Genomic DNA, 21,435 nt, shown 5'->3' with positions numbered 1-21,435 from the left:
AAATTTTATGCATCAATGAGAGCACACAGACATGGAAATTTGAACAAAGGAATACGTTAGGAATACTTTGGTATAATTACGAACATATCCTGTAATGAAAGTAGTCCCAAAATTTGCGATGAATATTGTACATATCATACGATTTCGTTTGTTGCCTTTTTTCAATTTCAAGGGTAACAGATTCCTAATATTACCCCATGAATTCCAGAACAGGATAGAATAAAACAAAAGGCAGCATATCAAATCTGTGATTCGTTTGATATTATTGGGTTTCCGGTCCGGGAGGATGGACGGGGACGTTGGGTCGGCTTGGATCGAGTCCATATTTTCGAAAAAGTAGTAACCCTCTCAACCTTTTTTATCTTTCCTTTCGTATATTATTAAACATCCTAAGGTACGAAGGTTCGAATGCCGCTTTCATTCTCTCGGCGGTTATGAGACAAAAAGTTTGCCCGTACTTTGTCTGTATTCAGCATTTAACTGTTAACCAATCCCCGATGTAAGAACCAACTATTCCAAGAATGCGTAAAAATGTTTTACCTCCTTATCCCGCAGGCTACATCACTGCTGAGAAACAATGGCCAGAGAAAATATATAGGATCTTGCGTCCCTAATTAAACTGTAGAATTGAATTTCTCGAAATTACAAGATTCCTTGAGTTAAACCGGCAATAGAAAATCCTCCCCCCCGCGATAATGGACAGCTTTCATTATAGATACACAGTCGTCGATCCTTGCAGCCTGTCCCCGAATATCCGGATTGCACTTAAACGAATTCCCGCAGGATTCTAATAACGACAGGTGCATCGCACTTTGCAGGCGCGTCGACGTTATCTTAAATTTCCGGCTATTTCACCCGCCAGGTAAACGGCTTGGATTAAACACTTCGCCACCGAGTGCATAACAGGCCGCAGGTAAACCGAACCGTGAACCTTGAGACTCGGGTCAAGATTCCCGGCATGTGAAACGCAACTCGGATCTGTCGTTTTTGCACTAAGCAAGGGTAAGTCTAAGTGCATTCGCTTGTACATCTTGGCCATTAAGACTTCTTTATTGCCTCCGAACATATACAACTCTCTCCTCTTGTACCACACTTGAGTTTTTGCTTTTTTTTTTTTTTTTCGCACGATAACAAACTCTCGCCTTCGAATATTTCGATTGAATATTTTATTAACTTGAAACAGTAGTACCCACTTAGTTTACTAGATGCAGCACATCCGTTTCGAGGTTTCGATGACTCGAACTTTTCCCACCGTTGTGGGATCGGAAATTATGCATCACGCTTAAGAACATGCTTTTCTTCTGAATTCATCGAGTGTTACGAGATTTTTCATCTGTGTTTAATCGTGGCATTGTGTTTTCACTATTTTGGCACAGAAAGTGATTCCATAGACCTCTCGAATTCTTTTGCAAAAGAATTAAAAAAAATCAGGATCAATTGAATCGAATTAGGAATCCTGTAAAAGAGACAAGTATAGGTAGAATTGGTGGAATTGGGAATTGGGTCGAAAAGATCATAATTTTTGTTCAAGGAATGGAAAGAAATATTTAATATAAATTCATGATTGAGCGATAATTTTTTTTTTTTTTGCATCATGTCGTTAATGAAGTTGATAACTTAGCGCGGCAATACTCACCTGCATCAGTACAGAAATAGCCTTGTCAAAAAAAAAACGCAGCCCTAATACAGTCCGACCTCTTAATAAGCCCGCAAAAGCCGCCGCGGGGAAGAGAAAAAATCCAAAATAAGGTTAGTTGGTTGGAAATCAATACTATTTACCATTTTTAATACAACGTATGTATGAAATTATATATATATTCGTAAGCTGCAAAAATGTCTTTAAAAATATAAAATTGAAAATATTAGAATTATAGAAAAATCCTAAGGATAGCGATGCTACAGTTCAAATAGCTTTCAGATGGTTAAAGATCTATCAGCTATATTCGATTCACGCTGCAATGGATAATTTCATTTACAATTAGAAGACCAATTTTTACAAATTCACAATTTTCTTTTCAGCAGCCAATTTGATACTGCCATTTTTTGTTCATAATTAATATCGGCGCAATGTTATAAAATTAAATATGGAACGACGCTTGTAATTCAAATGAGTTATCGTAGAGGAAAATTGACAAGATCTACTATGCTGATTTTGAATCTGATTTCCAAGCATTTTTAGGCTACTCGAAACGAAGCATCGGCGCCTGAGTACTTGTTCACAATTCTAGCTTCATGTATTTTTGTATTTTCAAATAAATTTTCACGGCTTATAACAAATATAATATCTTAATAGATACGTAATACATGACTAATGCGTAATAAGATAAAAAAAAAAGTGTGTATCGATTTCTATTCAACCAACTTGATCAAGAAGGCTGTCCCTTTTATTCAAACCACGGATCGTGTCATTGTACTGAAAATCAAAGTTTTTCAACGACAAATTACTGCAACGTTTGATGGAAATAGTATATTATGTCACAAGGGAATAAAGTCGGAGACTATTCCCACGAATAGGTTTACTGCCCGGGCGAAGCGAGCCGGCGAACCGTCGGCACTCATTATAAAAACGAAAATCGAGACAACTGAAAAAGTAATCAGCGAAAGATTATCTCAAATTTTTCGTAAATCTCACATTTCTCTCAGATTAGCGAAAAAATTTAAGAGGGAATAATATGCTGCTTTCGTCCCGCTTGTCAGGTCAAAAAAGTTAACATTCGGGTTGAGTCGGGAATAAAAACACTTTCTTCGTTCGGCAAAATGAGTAACAAATATTCGCGTGACGAACCAAATGACTCAGAAAATACTGAACCAGACCCACAGGATGGAAATCCCACTTAAGACCGCGCACGAAATTACGAAAAATTAAAAATCTGCTAAAATTTTGGATTCGCAAGGAAACGAAATTCTCCCGGGGAGATTTTTATTGGCTCATTCATCCCCGATCGACGGAAGTGCGAACCAAATGCTGGCGCATTCGTACGCGAGCAAACGTATACACACATACCCACCACCGTATCACCTCTCAAGGGGTGAGTCGTGCATCTATAGCGAAGCGGGCAGCAGCGCAGCTCAGTCGCTCACCGCGTGCCGACCCGCGAGCTTCGCCGCTTCGTTCTCTCGCGTCTTTGGTGGTCCGGCGTTTCCCCGTCAAGGGAGCTTCGCTGAATTCGTCAAAACGAAAGCTCGGGCGATCCCCCGAATGTGACGTCCCGGAACGAATTGATGTTGGCGCATCCGCTGCACTGTGAAATACGGATAAGCTATGAGCTTGCGTGACGAAATATACGTCTCCGGGAAGATCGGCCGATACTGATTTTAACAGAGTTTTGTCGTTTTTATTTTAGTTTTTTTCATCTCTCAACGAGAAAAAAATTCCATGCCATGATTGATCTCGACACTCGATGTTGGGTCGAGCTTTAATTCCGTCGACTCCGCGATCTTAACTACCGTGTTAATTAACACCTCGGTATCGTAGCACCGCATGCTACTACCCGACACGCGACGTTACGGTTGTCGCGTGGTGGTTTCGTTACCAACAGTTTTATATGTGAAATACATCTGAGTTATAGTAATAATAACAAGAATAATAAGATTAATAATGATAATAATAAATTAAAAATGCCATGAAGTGATGGAGTTGAAAATAAGCATCGTGCTGTTGGCACTCCTTCAAATTGCCTTCACTCTCGAAAGTAAGCGGTGTTATACATAATTTACATACCTATATACCACATAATTCCGCACAATTACCATAATTCTCGTCACGCTTTCAGTGAGCCTCTGAGCTTTCGCAATAAGCTCTTATACACGGTTAATGTGACAAAATGTCAACATTTTTGACGGCTGCGAATATCCGATCGCTTGTGTACAGCCGCGTTTAAGAAAACACGACCTCAAAACGTCAAGAGAAAATCTCCGTAAGCCGCTCACGCGAATTTACGCACCGTTATGTTCTTTCTTTTTTCATGTCTTGACGCGGCGCTACACGCTGAAAGCCTCTGGCGTTAGAGATGGGATACAAAAATTCGCGTCCTGATTTGAATTTCAAAGAGAGGTCAAAATTCAAACTAACCTGCGGAATTCGTTTAGAAATTTTTAGAGACCCCGAACGAAGAATAAAAGAACTAATATTGACACTTAGAGGGGTCAGAAATTAGCACTGGTTATTTCTCTCTTATTTTTTGCCTGCTTTCCATCTTTTTGAATAACCCTGAGAGCGTTCGGGTCAGGGGTTGAAGAACATTAATCAAATGATCACTTAGCGAGGAGTAAGGAAGTGCATGAGGAGCTTGAGCGAAGATGTTAAACCCCTTCGAAATATCAGAACGATAATCGAGGCATGACTGACGGGTGGCTTCTTTTAACTCCTACTTAAATAAATTAATGATCTTACCTAGGCTTGGTCGGGGTTTAAAACCGTGACGTACGAGCCACTAATTCGAAAATAATTGCCAAATATCAGAGAGACGGCTAGCAACGAACGCCGCTGCATTCACCCTTCGTTCTTCACTCACTCTCCACCCTTTGCCCTCCACCCTTTAACCCCTACCTTTTACCGCGGTAGTGAGGTGGGGGAGTATTTTTAGTTAGGACAAAAATACGCAGGGTTAACTGACACCGCAGTCCAGGCGGTTGTGTTGTACATGCATGCATCCGATATACGTAATTATAGGGCTAAGGGATCACGCCGCAATTAACATCGGGCAAGAAAACGTGTTATTAGCTTCGAATCTTTACTTCCTCTTTCACAGGAAAGAGCAGAGACGTGGCCGTTACGTTCTTTTCGTCGAGAAAAAAAGTTAATATCAGGAGTTTTCGAATTGAGTTTTTAATTACCCTCCGAGGACCAAATTAAAATTTCTCAAATACCAGCTGGATTTCGAAAAAACTTTAAACACAGAGTAGCAACTAAATTACATTCAAGTTGTATTCACAATTAAGGATTGTCATGTAAAATACTAGGTTGAAACACCATCGACGGTTATAAAATTGATTTTATCATTCGAATCTAACTTATTTTTTTCAGTTTCAGCGAATTTTCTCGCCTTAAGATAATCAAGACCAATTTTCAAAAACATCACGTATTTCATTTCAAAACTTCGGAATCATAGTGAGATAATATTCTTTATTGAAATTTTCCTGTAGGTGCACTGTATCGATTTCACTGAAGATTAGTGACAGCTGGTGTAGCGGTGCAAAACATCGCAAACTTTCATCTCATCTTCGATTTTTCTTCAGCCTGAGGACGCTTGTTATTTTTCAAGCATATGTAGCGATTTTTCCCTCCCTGCTGCAATCATTATTTGTCGCACGTAGCCTCTGAGCTTTGCCCGCAAGCTGGGATCGCCCAACGTAATTGAACACCTGCACGGCAACGGGATTTCCGAAATATAGGTGAGGGACGATTGCGGGTTCGGAATTAAAGCAGTCCTGCAAGCGGTTGTCCGCAAGCCGACATTGACCAGGGATGGGCTTTAAGCCCGTGGGTAAAACTGAGCGGATTTCCAAATGAGAAGCGACGCGTTGCGTCGAGCCGGTCGGAAATGGAATCCTGAGTGCATCGCTGCGCTGATGGATTCCTGACATAAAGTAGAGCTTCCTCGTCGTTGAACAGAGTTTATGGCCTCGGTGTGTCATTTTCCAACTGCTCATTTCTGGCGCCTAAATATATTCGAATGATGAACGGAATTACCTACGTGACGACTGATGCAACTTTCCCTCGAGCTAACGATGCTTTCAGGCTCGCTAAGCTCCCGGTGTTACGTCTTACGTCAGTCTGCAAAGTAAACCCTCGATCCGCTCGATTCGTACTAGTTAAACCTGTTCGTGCGAGAGAATTATTCCAACTAACTTTGACTTCGGCTCGGTTATTTTTCGCCTAAGAGACAGACGAATTTTATACAAGGTTGAAGTTAGTAACGTTATCGTAACGATAAATTGGAGAGAAAACCACTATTTTTTTAATTTTCCAATCATTTTTAAGGAACGAGCATTTCGAAATATGAGCGTGTCTTGTTTTTATTACGGTTTACTGAATTTCAGACAATTCCAGAATCGTGAAATAACAGTATTTCCTCAGCGTAAGTCGTCACGATAACGTTACTAATTTCAGTATGATCATTTTAAACCGCTTTTCGCGGATCTTGTATAGAATATACATTGATTCGTAGACCTTTTCATTTAATGTCTTATGCAAGTCTACAGGAAAAGAATCTTTGAACCAATTCGCATTTTCGTCTAAATTGAATATAAACAAATTAATATTAAGCAATCCTACTTTTACTAGACGAGATTCTTAATGCCAAATCCAAATTCAATTAGGCTTTAGATTTTTCCGAAATTTTTCATTCGCTTAAGAACAACTTCTTTCAACAATATTATTTTATTAAAGTGTAGAGATTTTTCTTACCAAATTGGTATTCAGCATGAAAAACTTCTGATATAGACAATTGGACGAGTCGATCATGCTTAGTTATCTTCTATTTTTATGGTAAAACGTAATTCAAAATCTAAGACTCGAGCTTTGAGGTCAGATTTCTAGGGACTTGAGACCCGCACATGTATTTGCTTCTGAGAATCATAACCAGAGTACAAACCGGTATTTGAAATCGTTCGTTACGGGTTCTTTCAGGTTCCAAGGAAGATGACGACGCCGAGGAGGACGACGAGGATAATTATCCTCTTGAGGATTACGAGAATCCAGCGACGATAGCCACTGACACGGAATTGATTCCCGGTGCATCGCTTCCCGTATTTCTTATCGAACCTTTGGATTCCTACGTCGTTAAAGGAAAACCAGCAACCCTAAAATGTCAAGCTGCGAATGCGCTTCAGGTCAGTGCGATTCTCATGTGTATATTTATATATAGAAATCGTTTCTCGACACGTATATATATGTATTAACGAACTTAAAGTCCGATAGAAATCTTACACTGAGAAAAATGTCGTTTGTTACAGTAACTAGAAAAATTCAGTAAAACAGGTATCGTTTAAAAAACTGTTTGAATATTGTTAGAATTCCGAAAAATTAGGTACACATAATCATTTTCCGCCATTGTCGATTAGTTTTTGGTAATGGCAACGCAAAATCAGTTTGTGAGGTTCACTGTACTTTTTGAGTTAAATAAGGCTTCAACATCAATTTATTGTTGCACAAGCATTAAATTTTCGCAACAGTTACAAGAAAATATAGTAACAGTGATCGTAATGAGAAAAAATACTAATGAGTATTAGACTTTGTGGTAACAGCTAGACAACTAATTTTCATTTTGTACCTAGAACTAAATTTTTCGATCGTGATAAAAAAAGCGGTAACCGGAATTAAAAATTTTTCTCAGTGTAGTAAAACCTGCAGGCCCTTAGAGGGCATCCATAAAGGATGTCCGCGCTTATAGGGGGAGGAGGGGTTCACGAAATGTGACTATTTGCGACCAACCCGACCAACAAAAAACCCGTTTTCCATATTTGAACATAAAACGATGCTTTAATTTTTCGCGATATTTTTTCACAATTGTTTTTTAGCATATTTTATTGAAAATGGGTAGATAAATAATTTGAACATTATTTTTCATTCAACTGCACTAGTAAGAAAGGTAAGTTCTTTGAATACTCTTTAATAGATTTCTTCAAGAGTCTGCCGGGTGGTCAGAAAGACCTCAAAGTATTTCGTCACCTTGAGGGGGGGGGGCTCCTCGCTTAAAAGAGGGAAAAACATGTTTTATTTTTTTATTGAGCGAAAGAAAATCGTATCAACAATCACAAACGAGAGATTGTTCAAAATGCTTTTCTCGTTGTATAAAAAATATTTAGATCGGTGTATAAAAAATTGTGGAAGAAGTGCTGTTTTAAAAATATTTGTCTTATTTCGAAAAAATGCAACTTCTCCTATAATTTGTTATATTCGGACCTGAATATTCGTCTATATGATTATTGAAACATTACCAACAATCGCTCGTTTGGGATTTCCGATGCGATTTCATTTTCACCAAGTTGAAATGAAGCGTGGAGCCCCCCCCCCCCCCCCTCCCCCCCTCCCTAAATCGTATGAAGAATTTTGTTCTTTCTTCTCATGGAATAATTTTTCATGTTTATATAAGAGAATTTTTGATACATAATTTTTATAGTATTTTTTTCACGTCACTTGCGACTTTAAAGAATTAAGAGGGGGTCTACTATTGTGACCATCGGACGTTTCGTAGGGGGGAGGGGTTCGAATATTGTGACCAACTGCGACACGGTGGGAGGGGGGGTGGGCCAAAAATTCGCAAAAATTTGCCGACGTCCTTTATGGCTGCGCCCTTACCAGAAACTCTAATCCAATTTTTATCAATTTTTTATTGAATGAAATCGACTGACTCTAATCCACGTAAATTGAATTCATTTCTTGAGAAACTCAAGTCTTACGGTGCTCTGTAATGATGTGCTAAGAATTAAAATTAAATAAAATAATTTTTTAAAATATTGACTCAATCTCTTTTTCATTTGACTGCCGTCTTTATTCGCAAATCGATAAGGCAAAATTTTGTGAAGCGAAAAATTTTATCGTTTTCCAATTGTATTCCGGTTTGTTATGGCTATTATTTGGGCAATATCGATTCCGCTTCACAGTATGTAAATGACAATATCCAGTGAGGGGCAAGGGGTGCTTCCCCGATATTGCTTACCACTTGCGGCTGACATGCGACGCAGCAGGAGACATCAATTTCGGCACGCAGGATATAAAATATGGGCAAGGTAATAAACCTTGAGGCATAGTTTCGGTAATAACGGGTTTGCGAGCTTTTGTAGGGCTTTGATGCTCGCGGTTTTTGCGGTCTGGCTTGTTTTCAGAGTAAGCTGCAAGGCAACGCGTTCAGGACCTTCAAAATTTTTGCCACGAAATCCGACAACGCCAGGCGAATTCCTTAACTTCCATTATAACCACGAAGCCTCGTGCAGCCTGCGTGTATTTTCTTGTCGTTTAATTATCGCTCATTTTAATGCCGCTTATCTGTGTAAGATAAAAATAAATCTTGCGATTTTTTCCAACTTCCTAGTTTTCTCTGGGCGAAAACTTGTCAGTGACATTTCACCGTTTCACCCTTGCAAAAAAACCGACAAAATAACCGAGATAAGCAAGAAGAGAAAAATAATTCCAACCGTCCGTTCAGTGTTCAAAAATAAACCATCGCGTTAATTAACGACCGTTCACTTCAGGCAGAGTCTGCAATTTCCAAGGAGAGACCTTGAGAGCCGTAATGAGTGCTGTTTCTTTGATCGTGATGGGCATAGGAAATTAGTAGATATCCCAATTTCCTTTGTGATTCCCGAGTGTCTTACCGCGGCGATGTTCCATTTGTATGGACCCACTTTTCTTCTGTTTACGAACGGATGAATTTCTCATTAGTTCGGACTGTGATAATCTAAGCCGGATAACTCACTCCAACATCACGTCGAACTGAATATACACAATACTGTGCTAAATTGAGAATGCTATAATCGAGATGCGTTGTGAAATCTTCCACCGTGAAAACGAAAACTGTAATATCAAAAATCCAGCATGGATATTAAAATCAAAAAGTCACCCGTCGTTCTCCGGATCGGTGAAATTTACTGTGCGAAATATTTAATTAAGATTCAGTATTTTTTCAAATCGTAATTCCAAGCGTTGTTAATACGACTTGAATCGTCTCCTTGTCTAACATTTTTACGACATTCCATATTCAATACTTTACCAAACATTTATCCACCGATTTTACATCTGGCTTCCTAGACATTACAATTTTATGAACAAAACCAGAAACAGTATCGTTCAGAGGCGTTGTAAAATTGTGCAGAACATATTCACGCAATATTTAGTAATTCGCTTCAAAGTCCCTCTGTAACGGGATTGACAGCAACTGCTTCAAAGCCAATAAAAAACCGTTGTCGACTCAGCGGCTGAAATTTTACGATCGCTAAAAATATCGGAGATTTTTCCGAGATATCCAGGATTCTCCGTGTAACCTGGAACCATGTAGAAACGTGGAGTGCATCGCTGTTGGGCGCATTCCAATGTCAACGTAGCATTTCCCGCTAACTTTATATCGTCACGTTCGCGGGATCAGCTTTGCTGAGCTTTTCGCAAACACACTTTCTGGCTGCAGGTATATTTCCGGTGCAACGGTGTTCGAATCGATGGCTCCCAGCACCAGGGGTTCGTCGATCCTCACACCGGCACCCGCATCGTCGAGGCGGAGCTGAACGTAACCAGAAACCAGGTTGAAGAATACTTTGGCAAGGAGAAGTTCAAGTGCGAGTGCGTCGCCTGGTCTGGACCGGGAGAGATCAAAAGCCAAAGTGCCACTGTCGACGTTGCCTGTGAGTACATCACACCTTGAATCGCCGAATTCTTACTTAACAACAATAAAATATCGGAAACCTTGTGCAGAAAACAATTCGACGTATCTCTCGCAAACTTTGATGATTTAAGAGACTTTAAAAAGTTGGTTGTGTTTGTAAAAACCATATACGGACTCGCGCATATTGAAATGTTCCGAAATTGGTCACCAAGTGTCTAATGTGTTTGCAAAAAATTTTGATGACAAAAATGACGTAGAAAATTACTGTAATTCAGATTATAAATGGCAAACAAATGAAACCTTCTATATTTTCCTTAAGCTCTTGTTTTACACGTAAATGTGACAAGCTGCTTGAGTCGAGATAAAAATTTTAGAGAAACGCGCTCTGAACTTGACACAATTTCTGTACAGACTGTAGCGTTACAAGTAGCGCATTTTAATGTGGTGCATGAGTTCAATTTAAAGTCCATCGCGAAGATATCGATTCTTGGGCTGCAATGAATACGCAATGAGGCCGGTTGCCGCGGCAGCGTATATCCTGGTAGTATCTTAAATTAACATCTCGGTTCCTCCGTTCGTTATACAAGGTTCCTGCAGTATTTGAATACATCTACTTACGCCCAACCGAATACAACACGTTCGAGTATCGGTGTAAAACTTGTTGGAAGAAACAACTTTTTAATACAAACCTACTATTGTTCTTTTGTAATTTGACAAGTAATTCGCATGTACCGTTGTCGGGCAGAGCGAGAGTTCTTCCTTGAATCGTATATATACGTACAAGTTGTAAGGAAAGACAAAAAAGCAAGGAAATTCATACGGTCGGTAGGTAGATATATTTTGTGATCTTATAATGAATCAGCTCGAGTTCATGTTTTATTAATGACGTGATATCCGCTCCTTGACAACCGAGAAACTTTATTTGAACCTTATACCTTCGCTCGCCCTTTAATTGAGACTCGTTTAAAAAGTACCAAACTAACAACCGTCGCGTTTTGCGGTTGAACTGCCCTCCGAGGGGCAACCCAGGACCCTCCTTGAAACGGTATAACTTTGTTATCGATGAGGTAAAAAAAAATAAAATAAAAATAACACGGGTAGGTACCCAGAACTCGGAATTCGTCGACGCGTTCAATGATAACTTCTTGAAAGCGCGGATTTATGGTTAAGCAGATATATACATACAGCCCCGTGAGAAATTTTAATTGAAATTAATTCAATATTTCTCTTTCCAGTTTGAAATTCAAATACCGTATCTACCTGTAAACATTAAACGAAATTGAATTTGCATTTAAATGTAAACATCCGGTTGTACAACGCCAATGCTCAACGATATTGCAAAATGAAAATTGGATACGTGACGTTAGAGTAATCCGTAACGTTCAGTAAAATTTTTCAACCTTCACCGCTTTTCGTTTTCTTACTTTATCTCGCTGCTTTTCTTAATTTCATTTCAATGCATGGCTTCAGGCATGATGAAAAAGAATATGTCCAAGGTTACTGCATAGCCAATATCCCACGCCATCAACTTCATCGATACATGCCATTCCATGCCGGCGTAGCTGACGTTCAATATGGGCTAACCGTAATCTAGTTATTGTTTATTTTTCATATTAATATTGTCCAACGACAGTAAAATTCGGTAACATCCTTGCAGATTTTCCTTTAAAGTCAAATTAATTGTCATTCCACTTCATTCGCTTCCTGAAGCTTTTATTCGACTATCATGATACTGACTGATCTGAGGATTGATCTCGCGATTTTTTAAAGACGGGTCGATGAATCTTATTCCTAAATTGATTTAGGTACATTCCCAATAAAACTTCATTGGTTAGCTATTCAATGAATATTTCAAGAATTCTGCTCTCAAAAATGCAATTTTATTCCAGTGTCCAGACACTGATACATACAAAAATATGGATGAAATTTGATGGCCATTGTTAGCCAGCCGTTAATTGAATTGGTATGAAATGCTCCGTATCTACTTGAACTCTAAACTATTTGCCGTATAGCTGAAAATCCAAAGCAAACAGATTCGTGGTGGACTCCCCCTTCTTTGTCCATTTCCATTTCCTCCCATGCTCTTTTCATGTTTGTTTCTTTCCATCTATACTTACACACTGTGCCTTATACGTATACCTATCTATCGCTACACTCGTTCCTCGGTATCCCACACAGACTAAAAGGCGTTCGTTTCATCTCACGTTACTAATGCTATTTACCCTGGCTTTGCCAGGGTTCTAGGGACGACTTGGGAATAAATCGATTTGGTAATTCTATTCTTCTAAATCGCATTAAGTACCACTTGGATACGCAACAATCGTTGGAATTAAATTGAGCGTGACTAAGTACATTTGGTTATGTTGGTGTTACTTTCTGCGAATGAGGTAGAGGCACATATCCCGTGAAATCCGTGTGACTTCATCACGAGCGTTATTCGCAGGTAAGAATTTTAAAAGAATGTCATCTTCATATCCATCCAATGTAAGCCGAAAAGAAAAATATGAAAAAAAAGAAGAAGGCAAAGAGAAGAAGAATACGAGTCCAAAAATAGTATTCATTTCCATAAAAGAGAAGAAAGTATCTCAGGCACAAAGAGCTGCGTATATCAACGCATCCCATTCACTCTAGGAGGGTAGTAGACAAATCCCCTCCTCATCGTCACGACGTCCATTTACCTAGCTACACATTTCGACATGCAGGAATCCCCGCTATTTCCTTCCCTCCCTCCTTTCCCTCCTTCGAATCACCCATAGCTTCTTCTTCCATCTCCCCAGCCCTTCGAGTAACTCGCGCATCCACTATCCCACGATCTCTCCGCCGAACCGATACCTCATTTTAAAGCTTTTCCCTCCAAATAGGGCTGTTCAGTTTAAAGGGAATTCGTCATTTTTCGTAGGCGGTATTCGATCAAATCCCATGGCTCTTATTCACTGCACTGAATGAGTTCCGAAACTGCAAATAGTGTATCTGGTTTCGACGCAGAGGCTTTAAAATATTCGCAAAAATGATGTATACTCAATACCTATAACTCTTGGACGATTTCGTTGAGTAAATAATGCGTTATTCATGCATAAATCCCTGGTGCAGGGCATTACCTGCTGAGCATATATGGAAAGGAGCATGTAGACTGCAGAACGGTAGGCAGTCAATACTCGACTATAGGACTGTATGTGTACGCGAACGTTGGGGGTATGAACACCATGAACGTCACGAGCCTGCAGAACCCCGGCAACGCGATTGCCGAGGTATATTTTTCTCTTTTCTCCATAAAAACCGGCTCCCATTTACCGTAGCCCTAATATCGCTGAGTGCTTGGCCGCTGCTAGTCAACGGTGGCCAAAGTCGACGGCGTGCAGTAGCTGGGCAACCCCTCGTTGCAGCCCGTAACTCATGTTTAGCGAATATTAAAAAGCGCCCCACGATTGGTTGGAGGAAAAGAAAAAGAAAAAATAGAAAAAAAAAACAAAACAGAATATACCGAACAATGCGAAGGACAGTGAAATGTACAATAAGCGAATGCCCTTTATAAGCTTCCAGGACATGTACTTATTATGTGCTTGTGCTCAGGCGCATATCCTGTAAGGATATGCAGCTAGGTACGTGCTTCGTGTCTCTGTGTGCGTAGGTACTTCGGTACAAGAGAACGTCTTTTATTTAGTCACGGCTAGAGTGACACGAAAATTGCGTAGACGAAGCCAACCTGCAGACGGTGATTCTGTATAGAAGATTTTTCTCTCGCTTTAGTCCTCGACTGCAAACTGCGAATGACGTGTCAGGAGAAAAACGACATTGTCACGCCTTTTAACCCCTTCAAGTCTTTTCTCTCACCACGGACGCATGCTTGTCTTCCCGCGTCTGTCTGTTCCCTAGTGTCGTTTTCTTCTTTCTCTTTTTTTTATACCCATTTTGTTTCGAATTCTCTTAATGCACGACACCTTTTATACCACTATTCGTTTTGTGGAACTTGGCAAGCTCACTTACCGAATTAGTCGAATGTAACGCAAAAGCTCTGAGTTTTGTTGTAGAATGAATAATCCGCCATGTGGACGAATTACTGCTCGGCTTCATTATTTGGCATTGTTTTACGACTTAGTCGAAATACTCGGCTCTTGAAATAGATTTGGTTCCACAATAATAAGTGGATTTGCGCAAGACGCTATTCACACACCTGAAGTCGTGATTGGATCTGATTAGTCTAGGAACCTCAGAACTTCTTCAAAATCAACTCAAACTAAACATAGCTTAAAAATTCGTTAAACGTCATACCCCACCATGAAAATTCAATCTGTTAAAAATTAATTGAAAATTACCTAAAGAAAAAAGAAAAAGTATGTTTATGCCTCGCAATTAACAAATAATTGATACGGAATTGCTTTTTAATTTTTTTCTTTTATATTCATCCAGTAATTGACTTATAGGATACAAAATTGAGTCAATGATCTATTGGGATTCTTCAACTCCTTGAAAAGAAGTAAAATAGTATGTGACGTACTCACACTTGTACTTACGGAGGCTTGCGTTGAACTGAACAATAGATTAATTATTCGACTACTCTAGGCCAAAAGAATTAGAACTTTATTGAGGTCTCCACGACTAATGCGGGATTTGTATTTAAAAATGAAATATTGCAGACTTAAAAAAACAGTTTGAATCACCGCCATACTCCGTCTCGGTGGAAGTTGGACATGGAACTGAGTTGAGATGCATTCCACCATCCGGAGTGCCTTATCCCCAAGTTTACTGGTTCAGAAATGGTGCGCCACTTGAAATAACGCCAGCATCTCCAAACGCGGACACCCTGTTGGTGTCCAGTGAAGGCCATCTTCTCCTGGGACAGGCGGGACTGCAGCACCAGGCGAACTACACTTGTGTTGCTGAAAATATAGCGGCAAAAAGGATCAGTGATTCGGCCAGCTTGACTGTATACGGTACGACGCTACAATGAGAGTCGTCTCTGCCAGTGCGATTTTCGGAAAAGTCGAGTCAACGAAGTTCTCTTGATTGCAGTCAATGGGGGATGGACAACCTGGTCTGGATGGTCAGAGTGCAGTACCAGGTGCGGCAGAGGAGCGCAGAAAAGGACGAGATCCTGTTCAAATCCGTTGCCTATCAACGGCGGCCAACCATGTCTTGGTCCATCTTTGCAGAGAACGGATTGCAACTCACCGTGTCCCGGTAGATATTTATCAAAGATCGACAACGCGTTTGATGATAGAACTGCGTGATGTCTTTAACCTTCACTGAACTTATTTGAACTTGCAGCATTTGATTCGCTCCATCAGTACTACCAAAACGACAACGTCCACGAACCATTTTTATAAATATCATTTCCTAACGTAAACAAAGTTCTATTTGGTTGTACGTAACAACAATCCTGTTCAAAAACGACTCTGCGATTATTCCAAGCGAAGAAAGTTATCGCTTCCCGTACCACATTGCGTTTTCTGTATTGAAACGGAGTCTCAAACGGGAACACCTTGTTCCAGCGGTGGATGGCAGGTGGTCAGCGTGGTCCTCTTGGTCTATGTGTGGATCCGATTGTTCTCGAATAAGACGAAGGGCCTGCGACAATCCGCCTCCGAGTCACGGGGGCCGAATTTGCCAAGGCAGGGACATCACAGTGGACGTTTGTTCCGGTGAACAATGCAACAACGGTGAGTCATCTTTCGAAATAGGTATGTTGTAGGAGTTGAAATTTTTTTTTACCTTGTCCATTATCAATCATATTGTGACGCACGCAGCGGTTGGATACGGTGGTACTCAAGTTCTTAAAGAAGGTGAGAATAAATGGATGTGTCAAGTCGAAGACTGTCATGATCACCAATGGGGAATAAATCTGGAGTAGGCAATGGGAATTTATTTTTTTCAGCCACCAGGGCCGAACAGCAGACTTCTATAGCACTTTGGATATCCCTAAGCGTAGCAACGATATTCTTGCTACTTACAACGATCTTTATCGTTCGATTTCTGAAGCGTAAAGAAAGAGACAATTCATTGTACAGCATGGCGAGGTCAGATTTTCAGCCGGAATTTTTTCCGGAACAAGATAAGAAGTCCATGATTAACGGGCACACAAACATGAATGGCAGCGGGCATGGATGCTACGATTATTCGTTAAACAAGCAGAATTTCTCAATGCAAAGGTAAAGAACGTACGGTTACATATAGTTTCTTCGCGAAATAACCATAGACGAGAGTAGCCTGTTGACGGTTAAAGTTATTCGCATGCGGTCAGACGTCAATCTTAGATATCCGATCTAAGTACACCCTTCAGCATCGTCGATTTATTCCCCTGAATATCATTTCGCTTTAATTCGAGGCCAGCCACTAGATCCTACTTTGTCGTTGACCAGGTCCTGTTCCGAGCACCACTATGACGTGCCACACATGTCCCTACCCTCGACCAAATCGTCGTTGACCCCAACCCCCACTGCCTCGACGGAAAATCGTTCGGTATCGATGAAGGATGGAGGGGACAAGCAGGCCTTTTCAGACAGTGAAAACAGCATCAACAGCTACTCTTCCTGTAAGAAAGTCACAAAAATTGTCGCGAATCCTCATCCACAGCAGACCGTTATTCCTTCGTCTGTAATGCTCTGCGCAGATTCCACTTACAACGTGGCAACGGACACCGTGGCATTACCAGCCTTTCAGAACTACGAAAACGATTTTATCGCCCGAGCATCGGTGAGCACGCAGGGAGCTCTTCTGGTCGTTTCAGAGGCCGGTGTGTCGATGTCAGTACCGGACGCGTCAGTCTGTCGGGGCGAGAAGGAAGATCTCTATCTCGCCGTTCTAAGGGACGACAAATTCCGGCCGAACCTGCCCCAAAACTTGACCTTGCTTTCCGGGGTCATAACTTGCGGCCCGAATACCGTTGCCTTCAACAAGCCAGTCATCCTGCAGTTTGAACACTGCGCCGAACTTAAAGCCAACAACTGGGAACTGAGTGTTTGGTCTGCGACAATAGACTCCGAGGAAAGTTCCTTCCTCTCAACAGCCAACAGCTTTTCACCAACTGGACTGAGGTCGGCGAACCTTCCGAAATGGACGAAAGTCCTCACCCTAGGAAATGAGTCCATCAACACACCACTATTCACACAGCTTGACCACGGTGAGGTTTTCATCGTCACTGAGGAACTGAGAGGATACGTTTTGGCCGGAGAAAGCTCGTCCATCGCACCTGGGGTCGCCGTCAAGAGGCTACGGCTGGTCGTCTACGCGGCGCAGAATTGCGACTACATCAGGTGTTACGCCGTTGAGGATACCAAAGCAACGCTGAAGATAGTCTCAGACCTCGAATACCGTTTGGGTGGCAGCCTTGTCGAGAAGCGCACTTTCTGTTTCCAAGACAGTGGTGCACCGCTCTGCGTCTACTTGGAGGACCTTGAGAGCGGATTTACCGACAGACAGGAAGTTCCGTTTCAGCATATTTGGTCCTCGTCGAAGAACACCCTTCACTGTTCTTTCAAGATCGAAAAAATAGACCGTGACGTTGAGCTTAGCTTCAAACTCCACGCCTACCAACGTGGCTTCGACAGTCACGGCGTCATTCTAAGAATTGACTTTGACGTTTCTAAACAGAGTGTTGTCTTCGGAAGCGCCAAGAAGAGCAGGAAACCCGACATGACTGTCATCAGCCACGGGACTAGCCGATCCACCGAATCAACTATAAGAACTTTCAGGTGAGACTTGGTGTCATTTAGTTAATTCTTTTCAAGAAATCGTTTCTGGGCTCTCCAGGGCCTCATTGACCATTGTATGATGCATGAGAGGTGTACTTTCTCGAAGATATTTATTTAATCTTCAGCTTCAACTCAAACTTAAGGTCAGTATCATTGAAATTTGATGTCCAACAATACGTCAGCAAGTTTATTGAACTTTTAGGTTCTCTAAAACCTTAAGAAAACAGTTATGCCAATACTTGGATCCGCCGAACGGGAGGGGCAACGATTGGCGCATGTTGGCTCAGAGGTTGCAAGTTGACCGGTTAGTTGAGCTGTTCAAATCTACCTTCGCGAATCTATTACGGTGACTGAAAGTAAATTCTGGTCCTATGAGCGCCACCTTTTTACCAATAATTAAGCAGTCTAACTTATAGTCACACCAGAATTTATAAGTCAAAGTTCATCAGATTCGCATTCACGCACACAAATGATTTCAATATTTACTTTTCTGAACCCACTCATTCCCCGTTCCCCACGAAAAAAAACATCCACCAGGTACATAAACTACTTCGCAACGAAGGCGAGCCCTACCGAGCATATTCTTGATCTATGGGAGGCTAGACACCGCGAGGCAACAGCTGTCACGGATTTGCTAAATCACCTGAGACTGATGGGGCGTATAGATGCTGCCAGCGTTCTCGAAAGTCACCTAGGACCCTGGATATGAAAGTTCAACGATTACTTCGTAGCTACAAGTACGTGCCCAAAAATGGGTATGAAGTCCTTAACCACTGTTGGACAACACATGTTTCCTGTGGTAGATCAAGGAGTTACCTAATCGAGAACTACGTGTTTAGCAAGAATGGGATTAGATTGTGTTTTGCAACGAAAGGTGTCATATAATCCACAGCAACATTGAACTTGATTGAAGCATCGATGTCAACAGCAATAATTTCGGGGTAATTGGTATTATGATATTATTATTTTTTCTTTAATATTTTTTGTGAATTGTTCGCAATTTCTGTACCCAAACCGTAAGCGAAGAATAACAGCGTGAAAATGGAAATGTATTAACGTAGTTTCGAATTTTTACTCTTTTCAACGTGGGAATCATACCTTGACCCGTCCATCTTCGTTGTTGAACGGGGAACAGACAGGTACTTCGTGTACGTTTAATTTTCCCGCTCGCGGAGAAGGTGAAAGTTTCGTCCATTTATTTGATTGATTAATCGCTGTCACTGTTACCTCGACCGAGTAATCTCTGTTCAATAAGAAGACTGCAAATACTATATGGAGAGGCTCAAAAAGCTCGGTATTGAAAAAACCAATTTACCGTTTGACTGCATTTGTATGTAATAATAATTATCGTTGACACAACTCCTACTATTATTATTATTACTATTATTATTATTATTATTAACGTTAATGTTACTTTTCGTACGTTTTTTTTTTTAATCAGTGTGCACATACACTTTTTAATGCTGTCAGAAACAATATATTTTAAGACGAATCTAATTAGTTTAGGTTCGTTGCATGAATAAAACAGATGAAAAAAAATAGAATCATATATATATATATATTATACAATTAAACAGTAGCTGTACAACTATATTAATTATAATGTTGCATTGAATGCAAGGCTGTACAAATCATATAATGAACGATATTGATATTTTGTAAATAAAAATTAATACCGCAAATATTGTAGAATATTTGAGGTAGGGATCGACGGAATAAAGTACATTTATTAATATGACCACGTCTGTCTGATAAAACATGATGCCTGAAAAAACCAGTATACATATACGCAGTTTCGCATCACCAATACATATAGTGATATGGATAATTTATTCACGTTGAAAGGGGGCAATGATTTATCGCTAAGATTACCGCCAACATAGTTGTACAAACCAGACAGCATTCCGTATGCTGATAAGTCCGAGAACAAAGGCTGAGAATTAAGAGAATATTTGCTCCGTGCAGCATGTGACCGCGGATTCAGGGCTATTACGATATACGAGAGATTCCGTCGAGATTCACAGGCCAACGCACGTGGGTTTCTCTCCCTCTCTCTCTCTCTCTCTCTCTCTCTCGCCTCGCCCCGCATTTGCAATTGAATGCACTTAAATGCTATTAACAGACAGACATTAGCACATAGTATACATACCACTGCAAACTAAGCATCGGGTCATGTATCAAGACACAAGGATCTCTCCAACAATGGGTATTATGTCTGGTGTGGTATCGGGGTTCAGGTTCACGACCGAGGGTTCCATAGGTGGTGGACGATCTCCGAGCTATCGCACCACTAGTGTAGTGCTCTGCTGCACAGCCGGCATACTGTAACAGGTAGAGATATAACTGTACTCTATGTCTATTTGTATATGTCAGATGCGACTCGGTTCGCTTCGCCTTGGCTTGGTTAGTTTGATCCGGTACATAGACGTCCTCGTATGTACATCTCTTGCCTGTGCTGTGCCCACGAATGCCGCCATCAAGGTGGTGCCATGCTCGTTGCTCGCGTACACAGACCGGGGCGAAATAAGGACAACCTACCGTTTAATCACAGAAGCTTCAGGTAATTCTAAGGTACGGTACTGGTTGACCAGGATCTGCAGGAGCCGTATGCACGGGAAATTGCAACCATACTTAAACGGTAATGTCATACAACCATTTGACACGTAGCCACACGTGTAGAGGAGCGGCAAATTGTCCTTTGAACCCGGACGCGCGAGATAGGAGAATCGTCGTTAAAGAACCAGAAGACCTTTACTGAAATTCTCTCGGAAGCTGAGGGAAAATAATAAACCTTGAACAGAGTAAGCGTGCGAAAGAGAATGTAAACGTAAATTGCATAGGACTTGACCGTAATTAGGTTGCAGAATTTCTGGGGGTTACACTAGACGTGGATCCTTCTTATGAAACCAGATTCGCGTTCTGTTATGACAAGGACTATAGATTTTTCCAAATCGACAAGGCGCGACACAGACAGTGTGGATTTTGATTTTATTCCTAAACATAATTCCGTAATGTAGCCATGAGTTAATTATCTCATCGCAACATCAGTGTAGATACAACATTTTTTATGGGTACTGTTGGGCTACCGATAAGCTACAGCTAATGTTGGTTATGGTTAGTCGATATTTGAAGTCGCTGAGTTCCCATCGTTGGCTTTTTTTCCGAAAAATTCCTTTTGCACGGACGGTTGAATTACGTTGCGTGTAAACGCAAGCCAGGAGCTTTGGTTGAGTGGAATGAGCGGAAATTGAGGAGCTGACGATTACTAACGAACCTCGCGTCACCGCCTCGGGCGGCAGGATAACAATTAACAAAGGCTTGAAAACAACAAATTAAGTATCTCATCAATTATCACCTCCGACACGAATAATTACTCCTTCAGCTTGGAGAGGAATGGGGAAGACGGAGAATCAAAAGGGGTTTGAATC

General features: G+C 40.9%; 1 protein-coding gene across 6 annotated transcripts; it reads left to right on the top strand.

Moving 5' to 3' along the window:
- The first annotated feature begins 3,089 nt into the window (after window positions 1–3,089).
- LOC124219708 (netrin receptor UNC5C-like) lies at window positions 3,090–19,727 on the top strand. 6 transcript variants are annotated; one of them, XR_006883446.2, is made up of 13 exons: window positions 3,090–3,692; window positions 6,632–6,834; window positions 10,125–10,338; window positions 14,954–15,250; window positions 15,330–15,497; window positions 15,809–15,976; window positions 16,064–16,099; window positions 16,168–16,465; window positions 16,676–16,848; window positions 16,927–18,007; window positions 18,210–18,311; window positions 18,545–18,948; window positions 19,143–19,727. XR_006883446.2 is itself a non-coding variant. In XM_046627699.2 (12 exons), exons 1-12 carry the CDS (start codon window positions 3,632–3,634, stop codon window positions 18,714–18,716), a joined length of 2,949 nt encoding a protein of 982 aa, XP_046483655.1. In that variant the 5' UTR covers window positions 3,090–3,631; the 3' UTR covers window positions 18,717–19,727. The 6 variants fall into 6 exon arrangements, 4 of the variants coding, with proteins under 4 accessions (XP_046483655.1, XP_046483632.1, XP_046483644.1 ...); XR_006883449.2 differs by lacking the exon at window positions 19,143–19,727 and having other exon boundaries at window positions 18,190–18,311; window positions 18,545–18,685; XM_046627699.2 differs by having other exon boundaries at window positions 16,192–16,465; window positions 18,545–19,727.
- Window positions 19,728–21,435: the final 1,708 nt, after the last annotated feature.

This window comes from Neodiprion pinetum, chromosome 1 (genome assembly GCF_021155775.2).
Source record: "Neodiprion pinetum isolate iyNeoPine1 chromosome 1, iyNeoPine1.2, whole genome shotgun sequence".
NCBI classification, from domain to species: domain Eukaryota; kingdom Metazoa; phylum Arthropoda; class Insecta; order Hymenoptera; family Diprionidae; genus Neodiprion; species Neodiprion pinetum.
This window is presented reverse-complemented; position numbering and strand designations above follow the sequence as displayed.

Coding starts and splice junctions, on each gene's coding strand:
- LOC124219708 (XM_046627676.2), top strand. CDS start 3,632: ATGGAGTTGAAAATAAGCATCGTGCTGTTGGCACTCCTTCAAATTGCC. Junction 10,339..14,953: donor TGCCACTGTCGACGTTGCCT/GTGAGTACATCA, acceptor GAAATATTGCAG/ACTTAAAAAAACAGTTTGAA. Junction 15,498..15,808: donor TTGCAACTCACCGTGTCCCG/GTAGATATTTAT, acceptor ACCTTGTTCCAG/CGGTGGATGGCAGGTGGTCA.